General features: G+C 33.1%; 3 protein-coding genes and 1 long non-coding RNA gene across 4 annotated transcripts; all 4 read left to right on the top strand.

Moving 5' to 3' along the window:
- The first annotated feature begins 349 nt into the window (after window positions 1-349).
- LOC106672121 (constitutive coactivator of peroxisome proliferator-activated receptor gamma-like) lies at window positions 350-7,595 on the top strand. Its single transcript, XM_014403291.2, has 11 exons — window positions 350-575; window positions 2,914-3,277; window positions 3,503-3,775; window positions 3,841-4,051; window positions 4,179-4,357; window positions 4,423-4,570; window positions 5,120-5,277; window positions 5,340-5,549; window positions 5,612-5,707; window positions 5,769-5,787; window positions 7,396-7,595. Exons 1-11 carry the CDS (start codon window positions 487-489, stop codon window positions 7,440-7,442), a joined length of 1,794 nt encoding a protein of 597 aa, XP_014258777.1. The 5' UTR covers window positions 350-486; the 3' UTR covers window positions 7,443-7,595.
- Window positions 7,596-9,978: 2,383 nt separating this feature from the next.
- On the top strand, window positions 9,979-13,223 carry LOC112126334 (constitutive coactivator of peroxisome proliferator-activated receptor gamma-like). Its single transcript, XM_024225233.1, has 3 exons — window positions 9,979-10,219; window positions 10,753-11,108; window positions 13,198-13,223. The coding sequence occupies exons 1-3, from the start codon at window positions 10,131-10,133 to the stop codon at window positions 13,221-13,223; spliced, it is 471 nt and encodes a 156-aa protein (XP_024081001.1). The 5' UTR covers window positions 9,979-10,130.
- A 165-nt stretch (window positions 13,224-13,388) lies between these two features.
- LOC112126337 lies at window positions 13,389-13,613 on the top strand. The gene is made up of 3 exons (XR_002909911.1): window positions 13,389-13,435; window positions 13,497-13,515; window positions 13,561-13,613. It is a non-coding gene; the product is annotated as an uncharacterized LOC112126337 (long non-coding RNA).
- A 3,807-nt stretch (window positions 13,614-17,420) lies between these two features.
- On the top strand, window positions 17,421-19,786 carry LOC106672123 (putative odorant receptor 92a). The gene is made up of 5 exons (XM_014403293.2): window positions 17,421-18,284; window positions 18,899-18,998; window positions 19,067-19,192; window positions 19,403-19,558; window positions 19,613-19,786. The coding sequence occupies exons 1-5, from the start codon at window positions 17,545-17,547 to the stop codon at window positions 19,664-19,666; spliced, it is 1,176 nt and encodes a 391-aa protein (XP_014258779.1). The 5' UTR covers window positions 17,421-17,544; the 3' UTR covers window positions 19,667-19,786.
- Window positions 19,787-21,659: the final 1,873 nt, after the last annotated feature.

The following is a 21,659-nucleotide window of genomic DNA, read 5'->3' on the forward strand; positions in this document are numbered from 1 at the left end:
TTATTGATTAAAGACAAATAGAGAAAAATGATTGCTGTCAAGGGTGTTTCAATTTTATAGTGTAATATTATTGACAGTCTTCTGCATCCAAACTGGTCGTCATGTTCCAATTCATCCAATTGGAACATGATTTGGGGTAATTGCATCTATATGTTCTAATCTTTGTAATTTTAATTAATTTATTTTTATTGGGTTCACAACAGCAGGAATCATTCAACTGGGGAGATGAGTTTGGTGTTAATACTTATATAAGATAAATTTTAAAAAAGCAGTTCATCAAGGAATAGTTAAAAGGAGATTCTCGGATTCATAACTTCACATTTGACACCACCATTTTTTCACTTTCCAATTTGCCTCTACCTGTTGTATTACTTAGTATTTGAGAATTTTTTAAGTTTTTTTTTTCAATCATATGTTTTCGGTTCCAAATTTTTTTATCTGAATTTTTCCCTTTGATTTGGTGAAAAATCGGTTCAAATCGTAATTATGGGCATCCGAGGGCTTGAAACGTTCCTTCACAACCATCCGGAATGCAACAGGCCGGTGAACCTAGGCGAGCTTGCCATCAGATACAAGTAAGTACTTCGTGTACTTACATCACCGAACAATTCGCAAAAAATTTCAAGTTATTCGAAAAGAAAGGTTTTGAAGTTGGACTTAAAGCTTAAGCCGTTTTGTTTCTTGAGTTTTGCTACTGTGTCCCATTTGTCAATGACTACACCACTTTGCCACTTCCTTGGCGCCTTACAAAGTTCAGCCAATGTGCATAAAAGTAATCAGGCCATCTAATCACAAGGTCTACTTGATTCAAATTTATTAAACTTGGTGATATACTTTTTTAATAGAATCTGTTGCGAAAATGGCCACGTGTCATTTGATAGAGTGAGTTTTATAATTAACTGAGCTCTAGAATTTTTAAATAAAGGACAGTGATGCCCATCATAGGTGCATTATACATTCAGATTTATGCAATAAAAAAATATTTGCCCATTTTTCCTTGACCAGTAATAATTATGTTTAAATGTTAAATATGTTTCCTTTCACCGACATACTTGACTCTATATCGAGGAAGAACTTTCTGGTTTGGGGTACATTAGGTGAACTACACTGTATCTTATGTCATCTTGGTCTGTGGCGATTATTGCATGTATCCTTTGGGTGTTATGGTATGCTACTACTCATCGGTGCTATAGTCCTTGAAGAGCCCTGGCCTCATCAACAATGCTGGCCTGGTCTGTCCACATGTCTCCTTTATTGTCCGATCTGCATCTTTCTGAGGTCATCCAACCATCTCTTTCTAGGCCTTATGCACAGCCGTGTACCACCTGACTTACCCGAGTAAGCTTTGTTTACAGACCGTCCTCTTGTTTCGACATAGACAGAACACCTGAGGCAGCTCGCCTTTATTTCAGCCACAATATCTTCTTTCTGGTACAAAACTTTGAACTCCCCATTTGTATGAATTTTCCAGTGATCATCCATGCAAAATGTGAAGATCTTCCAGATCTTCAAACACCTTTGTTCAAAAGACCTAAAAAATTTTCGACATGTCCTGGTCCACGTTTCAGAGCCATAAGTGCCACTGGCCTCACTTTCATTCGATAGATCTCAATTTTAAATTGCAGCTGAGAGACTGGGACCTGAACATTTCCCCCAAGGCAAAGTAGCACTTGATTCTTTCGACAATTCTTGCCTGAATCCTTCTTTCAACTTAGTAAGCTACCAGATAATTAAAGATATTTCAGCATTCATAAACCTCACAGTTGTGTAATGTAAATGGATTTGACTCACCAGTCTTGGTGCAGTTATTGACCAAACCCAATCTTCTTGCTTCCTGCGTCAACTTTCAAACCGTCTTCAAGCCCTCACAAATTTTTGGCAATCATGTTAATACATCTGTATATTTCATTTTTACCTGTCAGCCATTTCATTGGTTAATATTCCGCAGTGAGATTTTACTTTTTCTAATTGTATTTTCTATCCATGTTCTTTTATTTTTAATATGCATTTTGTATATTCAGAAACTGTCCTATTTTTAACATTTTAATTTTTTAATCCTTTTTAAAAAGATAGTTCCTGCTCACAGTAAGTCGTTTGCAACAATCCGGATTTTAAGCTTTTAGCTCCTCATCAGGTTGTAGAACCTTCAATCTGATGATGAGCTAAAAGCTTGAAATCCGGATCGTTGCAAAACAACTTACTGCGAGTAAGAACTATCTTTTTAAAAGGATTGAACACCGCATTCACTCCATCATTTATCATTTCTTTCCATTTTTTTATTTTGCTGACGAAGACCTTGCTTGTCCAATCTTTCCTGGATGAGGCCACTGATTAGGTGTTGGATTAGGATTTGGAGTCTCGGTGATAGAAGTTTGGTTCCGTTGATCGACATTTGCCACGGCTCAACTTTTATAAGAAAAAGCCAAAAGATAACTTGAAACTAAACCCTTCTCAAGGGTCACTTTTTTCAAATGCACATCGTACTGATTCCTTAAGATGACAGCGACGGTCAAATATGAGCAAGTTTATCAACAGATATGAGAAATATTCAAATGTCTCAACTTCAAACAAAGCCATGTCGTAAATGATCTTCCACTATTCGCACTCTTTGGGTCAAAGATATCGTTAATGATTAAATTGAAATCAACCCTTGGTTAGAATTGGCAACTTCAGTTATATACTTCTAGCACTGGTATTAGCAAATATTTAACTAGTAAATCAAATATACCAAATCAAATTTTCTAGCAATTTAAACAGAATTACAGGATAAATAAACCAACCTACTGAAATTTAAAAAAAAGTATATAACATTAACTTTCAAAAGTGTAAAATTGAATACATTACTATTATTACATTATTGTGCAACTTTGTGATAATCCTTTAGTTAATTTAAAACAAAAAAATTCTTTTTAGGAGGGAATATCAAAAGAATCCTATGCTAATATGGGATATAAGCTCGTCCATTATACATTTGTACAACAAATGCTGGGTGCCAGGCGGGCAGTTGAAAGAGTTCGCCTACGCCCTCGAGTTGTTCGTCCACAAACTCAAGGCCGTGGGTATCGAGCTTACAGTTTTCATCGACGGCCCCATCCTAAAAGAAAAGCTGAAAAATATCATCGCACAAAACAACCAAAAAATGCTGTACATAAACAAAGTCTTCAATGCTCTATGGGTAAACCAGGAGGACGATCGGGTTTTACAAAATTACCAAGGATTTTACCCTTACAACATTAATAAAGTCATAATAGACACCCTCAACGAATGTGAGTGCAAGGTGAGCCTTTCTTAATATATATTTAATGGATTTGACAAATAAATTTTGATGTCTTAAGTATTAAATACCTAAAATAATATTTTATCCAATTGGTTTCTTAGTACTCAAACTGAAAAAAAATTTTAAATATAAAAGTTGTTAAAATTCATTTAATATATATTTTTTTTTAATATACAAAGGAACTATTAGCAAGTATTATAATAAATTAATTTGTTTCATTAATAGGTAATTCAAGCAACTTTTCAATGTGAGCTTGAAATTGCAATTTATGCGAAACGTAACAAATGCTTTGGCATTTTGGCGCAAAACACAGATTTTATAATATTCAACAGCGCCAAGTACAACTTTTCTATGAAGCATCTCGATTTGGACACGTTGTCGACTGTGGCCTACATTACCGAAGAATTAGCCGATGCACTGCACGTTGAAGTGAACCAACTGCCGCTCATAGCAACGTTGATGGGAGGCAACATTTTCTTGTCGCTGAGTGAACTCCACGTAAGCGATACACGACATAACGGCATTTATTTAACTGGAAGGATTATGAATATTATGAATTTCAGCCTTTTCATCAAAAGCTTTTCAAAGAGAATGAGAAGTATTCAAGAAATGATACGTTTTTGAAAGTGGCTGGGTTTGTCAAAACGTTCGAACCTGCAAACAACTTTAACAACCAACTGCCATTACTGGCAAGGACTGCACTGGGGACTTCTAAAAAAGCCTACTTGCTTAAAAACTGCCTCAATACCTACCAAACAATTTTTCCTCATGAAGGTAAATCACTTTTTTAAAGACATTACAGTTTTACAAAAAAAAAAATATTATAATTCTAAGCATATAAGTTTTAACTGTACATTGTGGGACATAGTATGATGATATTAAAACTATTTGTAATTTTTAGACTTTGCTATTCAGTACTCTCCAGACAAAAAATGGTTTGAGGTACAGAAGACCGCAGTGAATCTGCACCGTAGAGCTAAGCTGCCTCCAATTATTTTCTCGGTGATATTCTATTCTCAGTATGTGGTCCACGTTTATCCAGAAGATCCGCACAAAAAAGGGAAACATTCGACATTTGGAGTAAGCCGTCCTGTTCGTCAAGCTGAGGAATACACCGTATGCTCGTTTATTTATTTTTTTTACAGTTAACAAGGACTCTGAGGCAAAAGCTATATGGAATAGTTTTTAACGAGAAGCCGTTAGAAACTAGAAACACACAAAAAGTTAAAGAAATATTCGTTGATTCAAAGGGGGAAACGCAAAGAGAGCTTATTAAGCCCATTTACCCAAAAAGTAAGCTTTTATTCAAATATACCATTCCTATAAAATGTGCTTTACTATGAATTTTAAAAAATAATAATTTTTATTACACAAAAGAAGTGCAATAAAATATTTGTTGCCGATTAAATAGAAAGGTCTAAAAAATTTAAACGATCTAAAAATTTTTACACAATTAAAAACTTAAATTCACTAATTTCGTGGTCCGCTTGACCAATTAATATATTACAATTAATTAAGGTTTTTAGTTGAGATAAAAAAGTCAATGGCACGAGGGGGATTCGACCTGCTCTACCACTTGAGCTATCATGGCAGCTACCCCACGGCTAAACGGAGGGAAAATACAAATGGTGGGGTTGAGATGGGAAGTTGGTGTCCGAGTGGGTCGAGGTCACGATAGCTCAAGTGGTAGAGCAGCGGCGTATCTAGCTGAAGATCGTGGGTTCGAATCCCGCTTGTGCCATTGACTTTTTTATCTCAACTAAAAACTATTAAAAACGTTTTTGCTTCTGTTTCTGTTTTTGTTTAATCAAATAATATACAATACATTGATATTTCCTTCAGTGAACGTTGATTTGGTCAAGTTGTGGACTGACACTGAAGGCGATCTGGATGAGATAAAATGGGATTTGTTCTGCTCGTCTTTAAACATCCAACGAGAAATCCTCTTCATGGAAGAACGCCATCTTCTCATACCTGTGGCTTCCCTCAAATTTTTATTAGTGAGTCAAAAACTCCGAGCGAAGTTTTTTTCTTCTTTTATAATTTTTAACGTGACTTATAGATGAACAAGTTTGACATTTCAACTTGGGAACTTGAAGCTGCAGTAGCGACGATGTTACTCCTCCAGTACTATTCGGTAAGAGATTTGGAAGCGATCCCCGAATTTCCGATGGACCCTCGTGGCATCCACCTTTATTGGTCTTTCATCAGGGTTTTCGTCGCAATAGCGGAACTCAACAGTGTCTGTGGCCATCCGTTGGATTCTGAATTGGTAAACAACACACATGGTTTAAAATTTGGTAAACATTGTCCTGACATTGTCCCATGTATAAGGCAAATCCTATACATTACCAAGATGGAAAGCTGTTCCTTCACAAATACAGACAAGCGAAGGACAACAAATCTTTTGATAACCTCTGTGAATTCAGGGTATTATATTTACAGTAAAACATTACTTTTCTAACATTTAACTGGAAATTTTCTTTTTCAGCAAAAGGAGATCAGATCCGGTAAGAAAATAATGTCACTGATATTACCCAACAAAAATTGAATATGCGAAGGAATTTTTATTGACCTGTCCATTATATATATTTTAAAATGTATCCATTTGTTTCGAATTGTTGTTTTAGAAAAATACATTCCGATAACAATTTTTTTAAAATTAATTTATCATTAGAATTTATTTAGTAGTAATTATTTTTTTAAGTTCTTATTTCACCATTTCCATTGCAAACAAGTACAAATTGGTCAATTTATCATGTTTATCTCATTTATTGCAAAGTTTATGGGCTTAATTCTTGCACCAAACAACTCAGCAGGGTCGTTTACTATTGAAAACAAGTAAAAACCTGCCTAAAATGTCATTCCTAAGTTTCTCCTTTAACTTTCTTAAAGTAACATATAGTGCTGCTTGGCAGGATACGGGTTTTGGCAAAACATTTGTTTACAAATTGATAACAGTGCCAGTCCCAGTATTGAGCCTTGTCAAACATCCGCTGCTGTATGAAGGTGGGCGAGAGAGAACTGCAAGTGCAGCGTGAAAAAACTTCTTTTTGAGATATGAGTGCGCAAGTTTTGTCAGCGCAGAAGTTTTATTCAATTATTAGGTAGACAATCTCATCGTATTACGCAGGGTCAACAAGCATCATCATTCTTTTTAAAGCATTAATTCTTTGATTTTAAAGAATTATTTGAGCAATTGTTCTCCCATAAAGTTCAGCTAAGAAGATGCCCTATGCAATTTATGAACTAACTTTGCCTTAAACAGCTTGCATATTGTTTTTTTTTTTTTGTTTTTTTTTAATTATTTGCTTATTAAATATTTTGAACCCGTATCCTGTACAAAATGGTAAATATCAAAGTTCTTGACATTACTCATGTTTGATGGTATTTCTATTCCCTTAGGTTTTTATTTAAAAATTTCTTTTAAGAGGTTCAGCTTATCCAGTTTATTTTATTATCTATAAATTATAAGACAATAATTATAATTTTTATATTATAAGGTTTGTCTTTGTCTGAGTCTGAACATTTAAGCACAGCACAGCTGTTTTGATGATTTTTCTTCCAAAATTTTTTTTCTGGTTAGGTCAAATTCCAGTTTAATGCACACCAGACATTAACCTCAATGAAACACCGATATTTTAAATGCAAAGAAAAATTATAATTTAAGGGATATTGAAATAAACCATGGAGAAAATGTGCACACTTTTTTTACTTCTTTTTGAATTTTTCTTCATTTGTTTTTAATCCCTTTTCACGTCCATGGTTAGGGGGGAAAATTTTAAATTCATAAAAACCATACGATTGCCCAGATCAGCCTTCAGATTTTTTAAAAATTATTTATTGCCAATGCATTTCAGTTTGTCACTTGATCATACTACTTACTAGAATAAAAGAACATTTTAAAAGATAGAAAAAAGTTCAAATCCTTTTCAATATTTTAAATTTTCTATTTATTTAATTTAACAGCAAAAGAATTCAATAGTTTTACATCTTAAATTCACCCCTCTTTGAATCGATAATCCTTTAACGTTCTGTACTTTACTAGTTACTAAATGTTTATTTAAAAGCCATTCAATTTTTTCCGTTATCTCTTGAAGCGAAAATTGATTTTCCAGATAAACATGGATCGCATACTGAGAATGGAATATCACCAAGAAAATAATTTCTCAGCAGTTTAGCCTTAAGGTGCAGATCCGTCGCCGCCTTCTGCACCTCAGACCACTTGTCATCTGGAGAATACCGAAATCTAAAAAAATGGCAATTATATTATCACTGTTAAGAAAATAATAAAAGATTTATAAAGCAAATCACTGAGAAGTAAAGCGAAAGAAAAAATGTACTAAGATAAGACAATAGGTAAGTTTTTATTTCACTAAACAATATATAATTAAAATAATCAGCATATAAAAATTATAAAAATGTCAGTACATTTATGGATATTAATTTTATTTAAACAAATAATTAATTTAAACGCTACCCTGCTTCACTGACATCTGTTTTGCTAAAGTTAAAAATATATATTAACATTTATATAAAAACTTTAAATCATCAAATATATTTATAAATTTATTTTATAGAATTTTTAGCACTAGAAAGATACATTTTTAGTTAGGCAAATTTAAAAATTAAGTTACTTTAAATAAATTTACAAATTAAAGGTTTATTTTTTTTTTGTTATATTCTTCCTTTTTTCAATTACACTGTCCCTTAGGCAATCCTCCATTGATTATCTTTCTGCAATATTTGGTCCATTTTAAAGGATTACAGGATTAATCTCATAGTTGAAATACCCTTGTAAAAAAAGTAATTAAATTAATTAATTCACTACTTTCGTGATCCGCTTGACCAATTAATACATGACAATTAATTAAGGTTTTTAATTTTTTAATGGCACGAGAGGGATTCGAACCCACGATCTTCGGCTAGATACGCCGCTGCTCTACCACTTGAGCTATCGTGACCTCGATCCACTCGGACATCAACTTCCCATCTCAACCCCACCTTATGAGTTTTCCCTCCTTTTGACATTGTGCTGTGGTAGAGCAGCGGCGTATCTAGCCGAAGGTCGTGGGTTCGAATCCCTCTCGTGCCATTAGCTTTTTTTTATATCAACTAAAAATCTTAATTAATTGTCATAAATGAATTAATTTAAAAAAATTATATTATTATTATTATATTATTTAAGAACATTTATTTACATTGATTTTTAAGCCAATGTCAGCACACCAGACTAAAATGAGTTCTTGAAGTGCTTGTCATTAATAGATTTAATTGAGTGATAGATTTTTATATCATACATGATAAGTAAAAAATTTACATCAGAAAAAACATCTGCAACATCATTTACATAAAGGACAAAAAATAAAAGACCGAGATGCTACCCTTGAGGTACACCACTGGTAAAAATAAAATGCATAAATTATAAAATTATTTAAAAAAATGCATAACTTCTTTGCAATAGTTGCAATATGCGCTGTTGAAGATGTATTTCACGCCGTGGTCGAATGTTCAATATTGAATGTCATACGCTTATCATATTTTGGTTCGGTTGTGTTGGAAATGGAAAATTCCTTCAAATATTGAATCGATAGATACTCTTATTCTGGTGCGGTATGCCTGGCATGCTTGGAGTATTGTTATGATTTTTTTCCCCAATGCCGGGCCGCAGGTTTCGAACCCGGGATCTTTATCTTACAGTGATGACCGCCTTGTAAACTAGTGTAAGTTTCCTCTGTATTTTTAATTAGTATGTGAGCAAATCCATTTTATTTTATATATTTTTTATTTTATTTATTATTATTTTTGACATTTTTTTTTAGTTATAATTATAATGGAGAGTAATTTATTTTGGAATTATTTCTCTGTTAATTATGCACATATTTATCAATAAAAGTACATCTATCTATCTATTTATATACTTATGATAAGGTTTTTCAAACCCATGGGCAATATTGGAGTTTCATTTCACTTTCAAAGCTGTGGTTTTATTAGCTCGTTTCCAAATTAAAATAAAAACTCTTTCCTTTTTATTCTCTTCGGCAATTTTACCATGAAGGATAAAGGCATTAAGGACCTCCTCAACAGCAGTGCCTCCTCATCCGAATCCTCACCACCCAAGATTCCTCTTCTTCCAGATCTTGTAAAAGCTCAGCGATCTACTCCTCTGTCTTGTACAACATTTTCGAGACAATATTGTCTTAGAAAACATATACGCATTATAAATAAATAAGACGCACGGGTATTACACAAAGTTAAAAGTTGAAGAATGTGGCGGTACGAGGAAAAGTAATTGAAAGGGTTTGGGATGTCTTTTCATTTTAGCCGAAAGCATGGTTAAAATATTGATAGTGTACATAACACTAAGACATTATGTAGAACCTTATTATATTCTTTTATTATAGTTATTTATATTATTATTAACCTATTTAATAATAATAAGTTATATATATTATATTATTCAATATTAGTTATAGCGTTACTTTTACAGAAAAATGCACTCGGCTTATTAGATGTCGATTAAGCACAATTGCATTTTTCTCCCCCTTCCTGTTGGCATCAACTCTCTGACTCAGAGCAACTCTTTTGCGCGTTACCAGCATTTTTTTAAACAAAAAAATATTTTTTTCTCATATTATATTTACTTTACTTTTTTGGAAAGTGAATACGTGTGCTTTATCATCAAATATTTAGGTAGAGGAAGTATGATTTATAGTACACTATCACATTTGTATTTTTCACAAATGGTGAAACCATTGTAGTTAAGTGGTTTCTTTGTTTCAGTCATATATATTCGATTGAACATTTTTTTCTCTCTTCGATTTTGCAGAAACGATCACTTCAAATCGTAATTATGGGCGTCAAAAATCTTGAAACGTTCCTTCACAACCACCCAGAATGCTATACTCCGGTGAATATGGACGAGCTTGCCGTTGAGTACAACTAAGCACTTAGTCAAGTTGTAAAGATTTCCTCCTGTTGTCTGATAAATGTTTACAATTCAGTTTTATTAATGTGTGTTAATATTTAATTATCAATATAAACTTATTCATGAATATATCATATTTATTAATTATTTATATAGCCATTTATTAGTACAGTGTATAGCTAATTATTAGTGGACAAGCGATGTTAATCTGGGCTAGTGACCAGAGAAGAACATCTATAAATAAATCATATTGATACTGGAGAGAATTTGATTTTTGAGAAAAATTGTATTTAATGAGAGAAAAACTCTTACAAAAATGTAAATTTGTACAATAATAATAATAAGTGTTTCATTGAAGCCACATAGTAAAAAACAATGTTTACAATGTCGAAGTTGCATTTTGTTTGTTCTAATAAGTTCATGTTTTATTTATATATTTTTAAATTTTATTTACACATTTTACATCATACTTATAGCAAATTTAAAAACTTTGTGCTAATCTGACAGTTAATTTTATTTTAAAAGTTAATACATTTTCGTTTTTTAGAAGGAAAAATAAAAGAAATCCTGTGCTAATATGGGATATAGGTTCGTGTTATACATGGCTGTATAACAACAAATGTTGGGTGCTCGGTGGGCAGCTGAAAGAGTTCACCCATGTTCTCGAGTCGTTCATCCAAAAAGTCAAGGCTGCAGGTATCAAGCTTATAGTTTTCAACGGTGGCCACATCCAAACAGAAAAGCTGAAAAAAAATATTTCACTCAAGAAAGAAAGAGTGTCATATCTAAATGAAGTCTATAACTTTCTATGGGGAAATCGGCAAAACGACCAGGTTCTATTAAAATATTTCAACTTTCTCCCTTCCAACATTAATGAAGTCAAAGTAGATACCTTCAGCAAATGTGAGTGCAAGGTGAGCCTGAGTGATATATATTTGATGAATTATACATATATAGCATTTTTCACTCAAATGAAACCTTTTTCCAAGCAAATTAAACCTTTTTTTAAGCAAATGAAACCTTTTTTCAAGCAAATGAAGCCTTTTTTTAAGCAAATGAAACCTTTTTTCAAGCAAATGAAACCTTTTTTCAAGCAAATAAAACCTTTTTTCAAGCAAATGAAACCTTTTTTCAAGCAAATGAAACCTTTTTTCAACCAAATGAAACTTTTTTCTATCAAATGAAACCTTTTTCCAAGCAAATGAAACCTTTTTTCAAGCAAATGAAACTTTTTTTCAAGCAAATGAAACTATTTTTCAATCAAATGAAACCTTTTTCCAAGCAAATGAAACCTTTTTTCAAGCAAATGAAACCTTTTTTCAAGCAAATGAAACTATTTTTCAATCAAATGAAACCTTTTTCCAAGCAAATGAAACCTTTTTCCAAGCAAATGAAACTTTTTTCCAAGGAAATGAAACCTTTTTCCAAGCAAATTAAACCTTTTTTTAAGCAAAATAAACCTTTTTTCAACCAAATGAAGCCTTTTTTTTAAGCAAATGAAACCTTTTTTCAAGCAAATGAAACCTTTTTTAACCTAATGAAACCTTTTTTCCAAGCAAATGAAACCTTTTTTTAAGCAAATGAAACCTTTTTCAAGCAAATGAAACCTTTTTCCAAGCAAATGTGACTTTTTTTGATGAAATGAAACCTTTTTTAACCTAATGAAACCTTTTTCCAAGGAAATGAAACCTTTTTCCAAGCAAATCAAACCATTTTTCAAGCAAATCAAATCTTTTTCCAAGCAAATGAAACCTATTTCCAAGCAAATGAAACCTTTTTCCAAGCAAATGAAACCTTTTTCCATGCAAATGAAACCTTTTTACAAGCAAATGAAACCTTTTTTCAAGCAAATAAAACTTTTTTCCAAGCAAATGAAACCTTTTTTTAAGAGAATGAAACCTTTTTTCAAGCAAATGAAACCTTTTTCCAAGCAAATGAAACGTTTTTTTAAGCAAATAAAACCTTTTTTCAAGCAAATGAAACCTTTTCCAAGCAAATGAAACCTTTTTCCAAGCAAATGAAACCTTTTTCCAAGCAAATGAAACCTTTTTCCAAGCAAATGAAACCTAAAACCTAATGATAATAATTATGTAGAGGAATAAATAAATGACATTATAGTACTAACAATAATTTTTATTATGATTGAATATTAATATTACAATAATTGTATCGTAAGGCTTAAGTAGAAGAACGTTTCTTGTGAAGATCCGTATTCATCAAACTTTTCTACATCCACCCCGTCGAAGTTTAATTAGGTCGGATAGAAAAGTGTTTTTGAGCGAGCAACAACTTTCTGTGATAGAAATTATGAATGATGGAGTGGGTGTGGAGTTCAATCCTTTTTAAAAAGATGGTCCCTACTCACAATAAGTTGTTTCGCTCAATCCGGATTTCGAGCCCTTTAGCTCATCATCAGGTTGACGAGCGTTTTCGCGTTGGCTGGGGTACCAGCAGATTCACTTTTGCGATTCATGTCGAGAGACGTGTTTGTAGAAACCCTTCACCGACGATCGTGGGTTCCAATCCCGCTCGTGCCATTGACTTTTTATCTCAACTAAAAACCTTAATTAATTGTAATATATTAATTGGTCAAGCGGACCACGAAATTAGAGAATAAAAATTATTTTTAGTACTATAATGTCATTTATTTATTCCTCTACATAATTATTATCATTGGGTTTTAGGTTTCATTTGCTTGAAAAATGATTTCATTTGATTAAAAAAAGGTTTCATTTGATTGGAAAAAAGTTTCATTTGGTTGAAAAAAAGTTTCATTTGGTTGAAAAAAAGTTTCATTTGACTGAAAAATGCTATAAATAAATTTTAAAAAACTGCTTAAAATGATCTCTTAAGAATATATCCTTAAAATAATAAGTATCCAACTTAAAAAGCAAAACAAAAATTAAAATATAAAAGTTGTTGAAAATCAGTCAATAACTGTTGGCAAGTATTAGTTAGAATTAAGAGTTAATTAATTCTTTTTTATTAATAGGTAATTCAAGCAACATTTACATGTGAATATGCAGCAGCAATTTATGCAAAACAGAACAAATGTTTTGGAATTTTGGCGCAAGACTCAGATTTTGTAATATTCAACAGTGCCGATTACTACTTTTCTATGAAGCACCTCGATTTGGATACGTTGTCAACTGTGACCTACAATACTGAAGGATTAGNAATACAGACAAGTGAAGGACAACAAATCTTTTGATGACCTCTGCGAATTCAGGGTATTATATTTACAGTAAAACATTACTTTTCTAACATTTAACTGAAAAATTTCTTTTTCAGCAAAAGGAGATCAGATCCGGTAAGAAAATAATGTCAATGATATTAAACAACAATTCTTGAACAGGTTTGATGGAGTCCTTTCAACCTGTATATTATATATTTTAAAATGTATCCTTTTGTTAAAACCAAACTTATTTTAAACAAATGTATTCTTACGTATTAATGTATTATAAATTTGTGTGTATTATTATGATTCTTTTTTCAATAAATACATTAATCTGTTGTTAGTTATTAAGTTCATATAAAATAAATTGCCTCATCTGCATCGTTCTGGCTTTATTTCGTTTTTCACCTCTCCTCCGTTTATCTTACCTCACTCAACACACATCAAAACTTCTCCAATCAGGACAATCAGTTACATTAAGAAAATTTTAGATTTTTTTTTTAGTAAGGTCTATCTCAGATTAGATATACTATTATATAACACATAAAATAAGGTGATTAATTCATTAATTCATAAAAGTTCTATTGAAGTTCAATACTTCTTTTTGGTTTTGATATACGTCAGATTGGCAAATAAATTATTTATCAATACTAAGACAATATTTTTTCTTTTTTACGAGAGTTCGCAACAGCAGAGGTCATATCAACCCTCAGGGTGCCGGTGTTTTTGAAAAAAAGCCCATTTGTAAATATGTTGGGTTCGAATGGCAGGGCCGCTGGATTCGAACCCAGGACCTTACAGTGATGAGCGCCATGTCAACACCTAAACTGTTGCGGCCACTGACACCCCCCCCCCTTATGGCAATATTGTTTGGTAAATGTATATAAAGTAGCAACTCAGCTTAATAATGTAAAAATTGACTTAACTATAAAATTATATTATTACTAGCAACGTATTTACCCGAAAGTCATGGGTTCAAATTCTGCCTGTGACACAAATTTTCCATTCAACAAAATTTCTGTCACAGGCAGGATTTGAACCCATGACTTTCGGCTAAATACGCTGCTGCTCTACCAATTGAGCTACCTTGATTTTTCATTTTGAAAAAATTCTGTATAATTAATTGAGTAATTACATAATTAAGCATAAGCTGATAAAAATAATTAAAAAGTCAGTATTAATCTAGAATGACACCCTGTGAATCGTACACAGTCCTGCTAATGTAGTACAATCGTTAATAAAGAGTGTTTTTATATGAAGCCGCGATTCGCTTACAATTGGAATAAAATGATCGAAATTGGAAGTTTGTGGCATGGGTAAAAGAAATCAAGGTAGCATATTTAGCCGAAAGTTGTGGGTTCGAAAAATTTTTCATTTGGTCTAAAATTCTAATTAATTGAGTAACTAACCCTTCTGTGGCATAGAAATCCACACTATTAACGAATATCTCAGACAGAAGGACAAAAAGAAAATGAAGGAATAATGGAATTCACTCATTGGACATAGACAATCCAAGAATCTTCTAACCAATTTTGGTAAGAAAAAAAATCACAGAATGTATCAAAGGAAGCAGGAACAGACTGCGAATCCTAACATGATTCCTAACAGGACACTGCAGATTAAACAGACACTTAAAGAACACAGGCAGAAGAGACACCAACAAATTTACTAACAAACTGTGGAGCTACACTAGCCCGCAGGAGGATATGTATAATGTGACCATAGAAGAGCTTCAACCACTGAAACCGGGCCTATTAATCAAATTTCTTGTTGAAATAGGACTCACCGATGTGCTTTAGGCAGAGAACAGGGAATACAATAGCTCTTAAACGGCGCAGTATACCATACCCTGAAAAAATTACAACTACATCTACATCTAATTGAGTAATTATATAATTAAGAATACGTTGATAAAAGGATTGTTTCTCTTATTTATTAATGATATCCATCTTGCTCTTCCTTCTGCTCAATTTTTATTATGTGCTGATGATCTGAAAATCTATTCCATAATCACTTCTCCTTCCGATTGCTTACAATTATAAAATTCTATCAATAATGTGCTAACCTGGTGCTCTAATAACAAACTTGCTCTTAATGTTTCCAAATGCTACACAATTACATTCTCTCATAAGAAACAACCTTTTATATATCTCTATACTCTCCGCGAGTTAACGCGAGTTGAGGTCGTAAAGGATGTTGGTGTACTTTTTGATCAAAAGCTCAAGTTTAAAGAACATATTTCTTCAATAAAAAATAGATCTATGAAGATGCTAAGTTTCATCATCCGAAACAACTAAAAATTTAAAAATCCTCTGTTTTGTCTATCTTTATAAAGCTTTTGTACAACCCATACTAGAATATGCTACACCTGTTTGGAACCCATTCTATCTAAATTATCAAAAAATTCTTCAATCTGTACAAAACAAATTTTTAAAAAAACTTTCCTACAAACTCAATCTTCCTCCGAATTCTGCCTACCCTGGAATCCGCTCTGAATTTAAACTTTTCGAACTGGCACTAAGAAGGGATTACTTTGATATTGTTTTTGTATTTAAATTATTAAACAATCTCATTGATAGTCCTTATCTCCTCTCTCAACTACAGCTACATGTCCCTTCGTACTCTCTTAAAACCTATAAATTATTTTATATTGAATTCCAAAGCTCTAACTACATGCTCTCTTCTCCTCTACACAGAATGATGATCAAGAGTAACAACATCTGCAATAGCATTGACTTCTTCAATAGTTCTGTGCAATCTGTGAAAAACCTTATCCTACAACCTTAGTTGAATGCTTTTATATTTCATACTGTACAAAATTATTACAATTTATTTCATTTACTGGTTCAACTAATTCTCGCACTCTAGTCTTATTATATATTTACAAAGAGCATTATTTTCATTAAATATGTACCTAATTATTGTAGTTTCAATTGTCTTTCAGCTTTATTTTGTTTTCTCTGCCTTATTTGGTTAGTAATTATGTCTTTCATTTTTGTTGTTCAGTTGTTACTCTTTAATTGTATTTTCATATTTATCATTTATATTTACCATTTATATTATTACCATGTATATACGTCCTTATTCTTTTTATATATATTATTTGTATTTTATTATTATTTATAATATATTATTTATATTTTTTGTTATTGTAATATGTCTTTTTTATAGTGGATTTCGATCCGTAAATAAATAAATAAAAATAAATTTAAAAAAAATAATAAAATTATATCAGTAAGAAGTATTAATCTGTCAAAATGAAGTCATTTATTTACTATTATTCTTTACTTTTTTGCCTTTCTCACTTATTTTAGGGTTTTCTCAGTTTAATTTTTTCATAGTTTGACTTAGGAGAATCAAATCGATTTATGATATTGGTGTTGCACTTAATTCTTTCTTTTTTTCTAGTACAGAATTGATTTTTTGAGTATAAATTGTGTAACACAAATGGCAAATGACAAATTGCAAAATAACCACTCTGGGGGGAAAAGTTCTGAGGAAGACAGACGCATGAATTATTTGAGCCATTGATCACCAATAAAGTTTGTCTAAGAAAAGTTCCTCTATGTAATTTAACAACTGACTTCACCTTGAAGCCTAATTTAATAAAAAAATTTCTTATTAAAATAATTCTAGTTTGTGATCTTGATTCAGCCTACGTTAAATGTGCTCAAGACAAAATTGAGTACAAAAATGTCAACTTTTTGATAGAAGTGTTGAATATTTGATTTGTTTAAGATTCTTTTTATGGGATATCTATTTTCAGATGTGCAAGGGCTTCATAAAGCAATTACGTCGAGATAAACTCTTTTCAAGCGCAAGTTGAAAAATAAACTGGGAATCAGACTGACATACTTTTTTAAATTTTTTATTTGATTCCCTTAAGTCAGATAGGAAATGTTTATTTATTATTAATATATTTTCTTTACTAATTGAGAATTTGGATAATTTATTTATGCATGTAAAAGTTTGTACCAAATTTAATAAAACTGACTTCCTTTTACGCCGCAAACTTTTTTAAACATTGATTTTCTAAATGGAGACATGTCGAAGTTCTTTCCATATCATAGATTATGCATATGAATTCAATACACATGAAACCGTTTCATCGATAATTTGTGACAGGGTGAATATGCTAGAAGTTAGTTGAAGCTAGTGGACAAAATGGTTTCGGAAGGGATAGTCAAGGCGAAATATTGTTATTATTCCGCTTTGGGAATAACTGGCTTGGCCAGCTATCTAGACGGCAACAAGCCCAAACTTACAACAAGAATTTGGACATGCTTTTTCATCTATGTGATCCTTCCTTCTGTCACGACGGCGCATTTCTATACGTCACTATTCTCGGAAACGTCCTACGCCCAGAAGTTCCTCGCTATGAGCCTCGGGCTCGACCAATTTCAGATCATGACCAAAAGCATTTTTTTCCATAATTACATGTCAAAAATGTCAGGACTCGTACTCGATTTCAGTTCGTTCGCATGCGTGGGGCACGATTGGGAAAGGACCGGAACAATACTCGGAAAACGCACCGATGAAATATTAAGACTGCAAAAGTTTTACAACATGGTTCTCTTGGTCTGCTTCTGCTCTTGGTCCCTCGTTCCTATAATTTCCTCCCCCTCGGCACTCTTTTTGAGCCGAAATTTAGAAGAAATGAGCAAAGTTTTGCCGATAGTTTACCCTTTCGACGTCAACAGCTTCCCATGGGTGCAGATCATCTACGTCTACGAGGTGGTCAGCACAATGGGCATATTGATCCATTTCGCAGGAAGCAATCTGTTCTTCGTCTGCTGCGTAATCACTCTTTGCGGAATGTTGGAGCTTTTAAAAATGTCTTTTGAAACATCCAACAACTACGAAGATTTCAAACAATTCATCAAAGACCACCAGAGACTTCTATGGTAACCCCTTTCTGAAATACAGAACTGGGATAAATTTTCATAAAAAAATAAATTTTCATCTTCAAACTCGAGGCAAAATTTACGCCAAATTGATTCACTCGTGAATAAATATTTCTGGGTCTGTCATTTTAAAATTTATCTTTTTAACAATTAAATTTATTATTATGATCATGAAATTTGCCATCTAAATCTACAGCTTGTAATCTCAGTCGGTTTGGGAATGAACAATTTGATAATTTGTCTCTTTTTGAGGTTTATTAACAAAACATTTTGTTATTTCCAATTCTGGTCAGTATACCCTACTGTTTTACTTCAGAATAGGATAATTTGCTATGACCGAACTCAAATAGTGAATAGAAGAACCCAGAGACAAACTGAGCTAATAAATAACGACAAATCAAAAAAAGAAACAATTATAAAAGCTGTTATGTACTTTTATATAAATACTTGATTAATTCAGTTTTAATTGATTGATTAATTTTTGTGGGATTTCTAATTTTTAGACAAAAAGCCATCAAATGAAAATTAATTAAATAAACATCTACTTCACTTTTAAATTATTCTAATTTAATTAGGTGAGAAGAATAAAATTTTGAATAAATGTTTTTTTTCAGCATGTGCAAAGAAATCAAACATATTCTATCTCCGATCCTGGCTCTCCAACTTCTAATCAGCGCTCTTACCATTTGTTTCGCCATTTATGAAATCACAATGGTACAACTTTTACTTTATCATTATTTTTTTCTTAAACGATCAATTTTTTTTTAATGCTAAATTCCAAGGTTAATGAAACGAGCAAAAGTGGTATGGACCAGGTGATACTTTATTCACGGAAAACCACCTACACTATGGTCATATTCATCGAGCTGTTGTTCTACTGCTGGCTAAGCACAGAACTTCAACAAGCTGTAAGTCAATATAAATGACCTGCAATTAAATATGATTTAACGGATAAATAATGAGTATCAAAAAGCTAGTAGTATTTTCAAAATAATAATAAGCACACTTATTTTATTAAATTTCCTCAATTTTACTGCTTTACCATCACAGATTGGTCGATAAAATTTTTGAGCGAAATATAAGCTGATGTAAAACATAAAAACTTTTGTTTTTTTAAGACTCTGACCATAAGGGATGGAGTTTACAACAGTTCCTGGTACTTGGATAAACAGCCCAAATACAAAGATATCGTTATAATAAATGCCAGATCGCTCCGTCCTGTCAGTCTTACAGCTTTGATGATGAACAATTTACACCTCGGGACATCAATTGAGGTCTAATTAATTACAGTATTTTTAGTAGTTTCCTACTGACTGTTTTTTTTTTAGGTGCTGCGCGCCGCTTACTCTTATTACACAATGCTTAAACAAATGAACCGCTGAGTAAACTTAGTTATTCGGGTAAAACACCGATTATTGTTGATTCAAATATAACTTGTATTTTATTTTATTTCCTTATAATTGACATCAATGCACTTAGTACAATTGGTTGGCGACACAATAAAGCACTAAAATTTTATTTGTTTATTTTTTTTATTAGACCTAGCCTCAAAATTTGAGACCCAAAAGGGGACAAAGTAAAACTAAATGATTCAATGATTTTTTACGAGGGTTCGCAACAGCATAGGTTATATCAACCCTCGGGGTGCCGGTGTTTTTGAAAAAAAGCCCATTTGTATGTCGGGTTCGAATGCAGGGCTGCTGGATTCGAACCAGGGACCTTTACCTTACAGTGATGAGCGCCGTGTCAACGCCTAAACCATTACGGTCACCGATGCCCCCCTCTATGTGCTTATTGCTAAGCAATAAGAGAACATTCAGTTTATATGCTTAACTACTTTTTGTATGAGGAGAAAGTAAGGTTCAAAAATATCAAATAGATGGTATCAGAAACATTTCTAAAATTTCGCCTTCAGATTGTACCAACCAACAGTCAAACAAGGAAACTCAGCCACATAACTCTGGGTATGAGCTTATTTACAAGAGGACTTATCACAAATAATGCTTGCCAATATTAGCTTCCATATTCTTCAGTGTCTTCCAGGATTTTCTTCCTGCAGCTTTCTGGATCCTAGACAGTCATCTCTACTTGACTTATTGCAATGGCTAGGTCCATGGCGGTCCTTGCTGGCTGGTCCTCTCGCTGAATGTGTACTAAGGGTCAGGGCTCTTGACTGAGTTCTACTGCTGAAGCCCCAGCTGAGTGTGACTGCATCCTCGGATTGACTGAGTCCCTGGCTGTGTGGTTGCTTGGCTGCTCTTGACTGTGTCTTCTTGCTGAGTCTCAGACTAGGGGTGGTCGCTTGATTGAGTTCTACTGCTGAAGCCCCAAGTGAGTGTGACTGTAGCCTTGGGTTGACTGAGTCCCTGACTGAGTACGTTGCTTGGTTGCTCTTGACTGTGTTCTCTCGCTGAGTCCCAGACTGAGGGTGGCTGCTTTACTACTTTTGACTGAGTCCTCAGACTGACAGTTCTTTTGCTGAGGCCCCGATTAAGTGTTGCTGCATTCTTCGGTTAACTGAGTCTTCTTGCTGAGTGTGGTTGCTTGACTGCATTCCTCAGATTGACTGTTTTCTCTTGCTGAGCCAGATTGATCGTTGCTGCTTGACTGCATCCTTTTGCTCAGTCCTTGATCAACTGACTTTTCTTTTCACATATCCCTTTTTATATCAATTTCCCAACCAGGGTAGGGGAATAAAGGAAAAGCAAAGACTGCAGGGCCAGATAGATTCCCTTTGTGGGTGGCCGCACAACAGCATATAACTCAAACGAATTTCCATTATGCAGCCCATTGATCCCATATCAACGATGTCCAGCAAAAAGAGTGCAATGCCTACATATGGTGACCCCAAATTTATGGTGTCCCACATATTAATGAACTGTGTCTGCAACCTTTCTGAACAAAATAACTCCTTGATTTCGTTATTTAGATTACTCGTCTGTCACGTTTCTATGACTTCCATGGTTGTGGTCCACTCTCTTTGCTACCTACAGGGTGGGCGACCCTTCAAGCAGCCTTATTTCAACCCTACATTTGAAATTCCTGCCTACTATTTTTAACTTATGCTAAGATATGGACAAGAGTAAAACACCTTGTGAAATTTTTTTCTTGAGATCTGCGGCTTTAGACTTTTAGTTAGCCAAAGTACTAAACTTAATACGGAAATTTTTAAAGGAAAATTCTTGACATTAGAATTATTCAATTAATTAAGGTTTTAAGTTGAGATAAAAAAGTCAGTGTCACGAGCGGGATTCGAACCCACGACCTTCGACTTGATACGCCGCTACTCTACCATTTGAACTATCGTGACTTCGATCCACTCGGACAACTTCCTATCTCAACCCCACCTTATGAGTTTTCCCTCCTTTTTGCCAT

The sequence above is a fragment of the Cimex lectularius genome, unplaced genomic scaffold (assembly GCF_000648675.2).
Source record: "Cimex lectularius strain Harlan isolate CLEC.00 unplaced genomic scaffold, Clec_2.1 scaffold93, whole genome shotgun sequence".
Taxonomy (NCBI): domain Eukaryota; kingdom Metazoa; phylum Arthropoda; class Insecta; order Hemiptera; family Cimicidae; genus Cimex; species Cimex lectularius.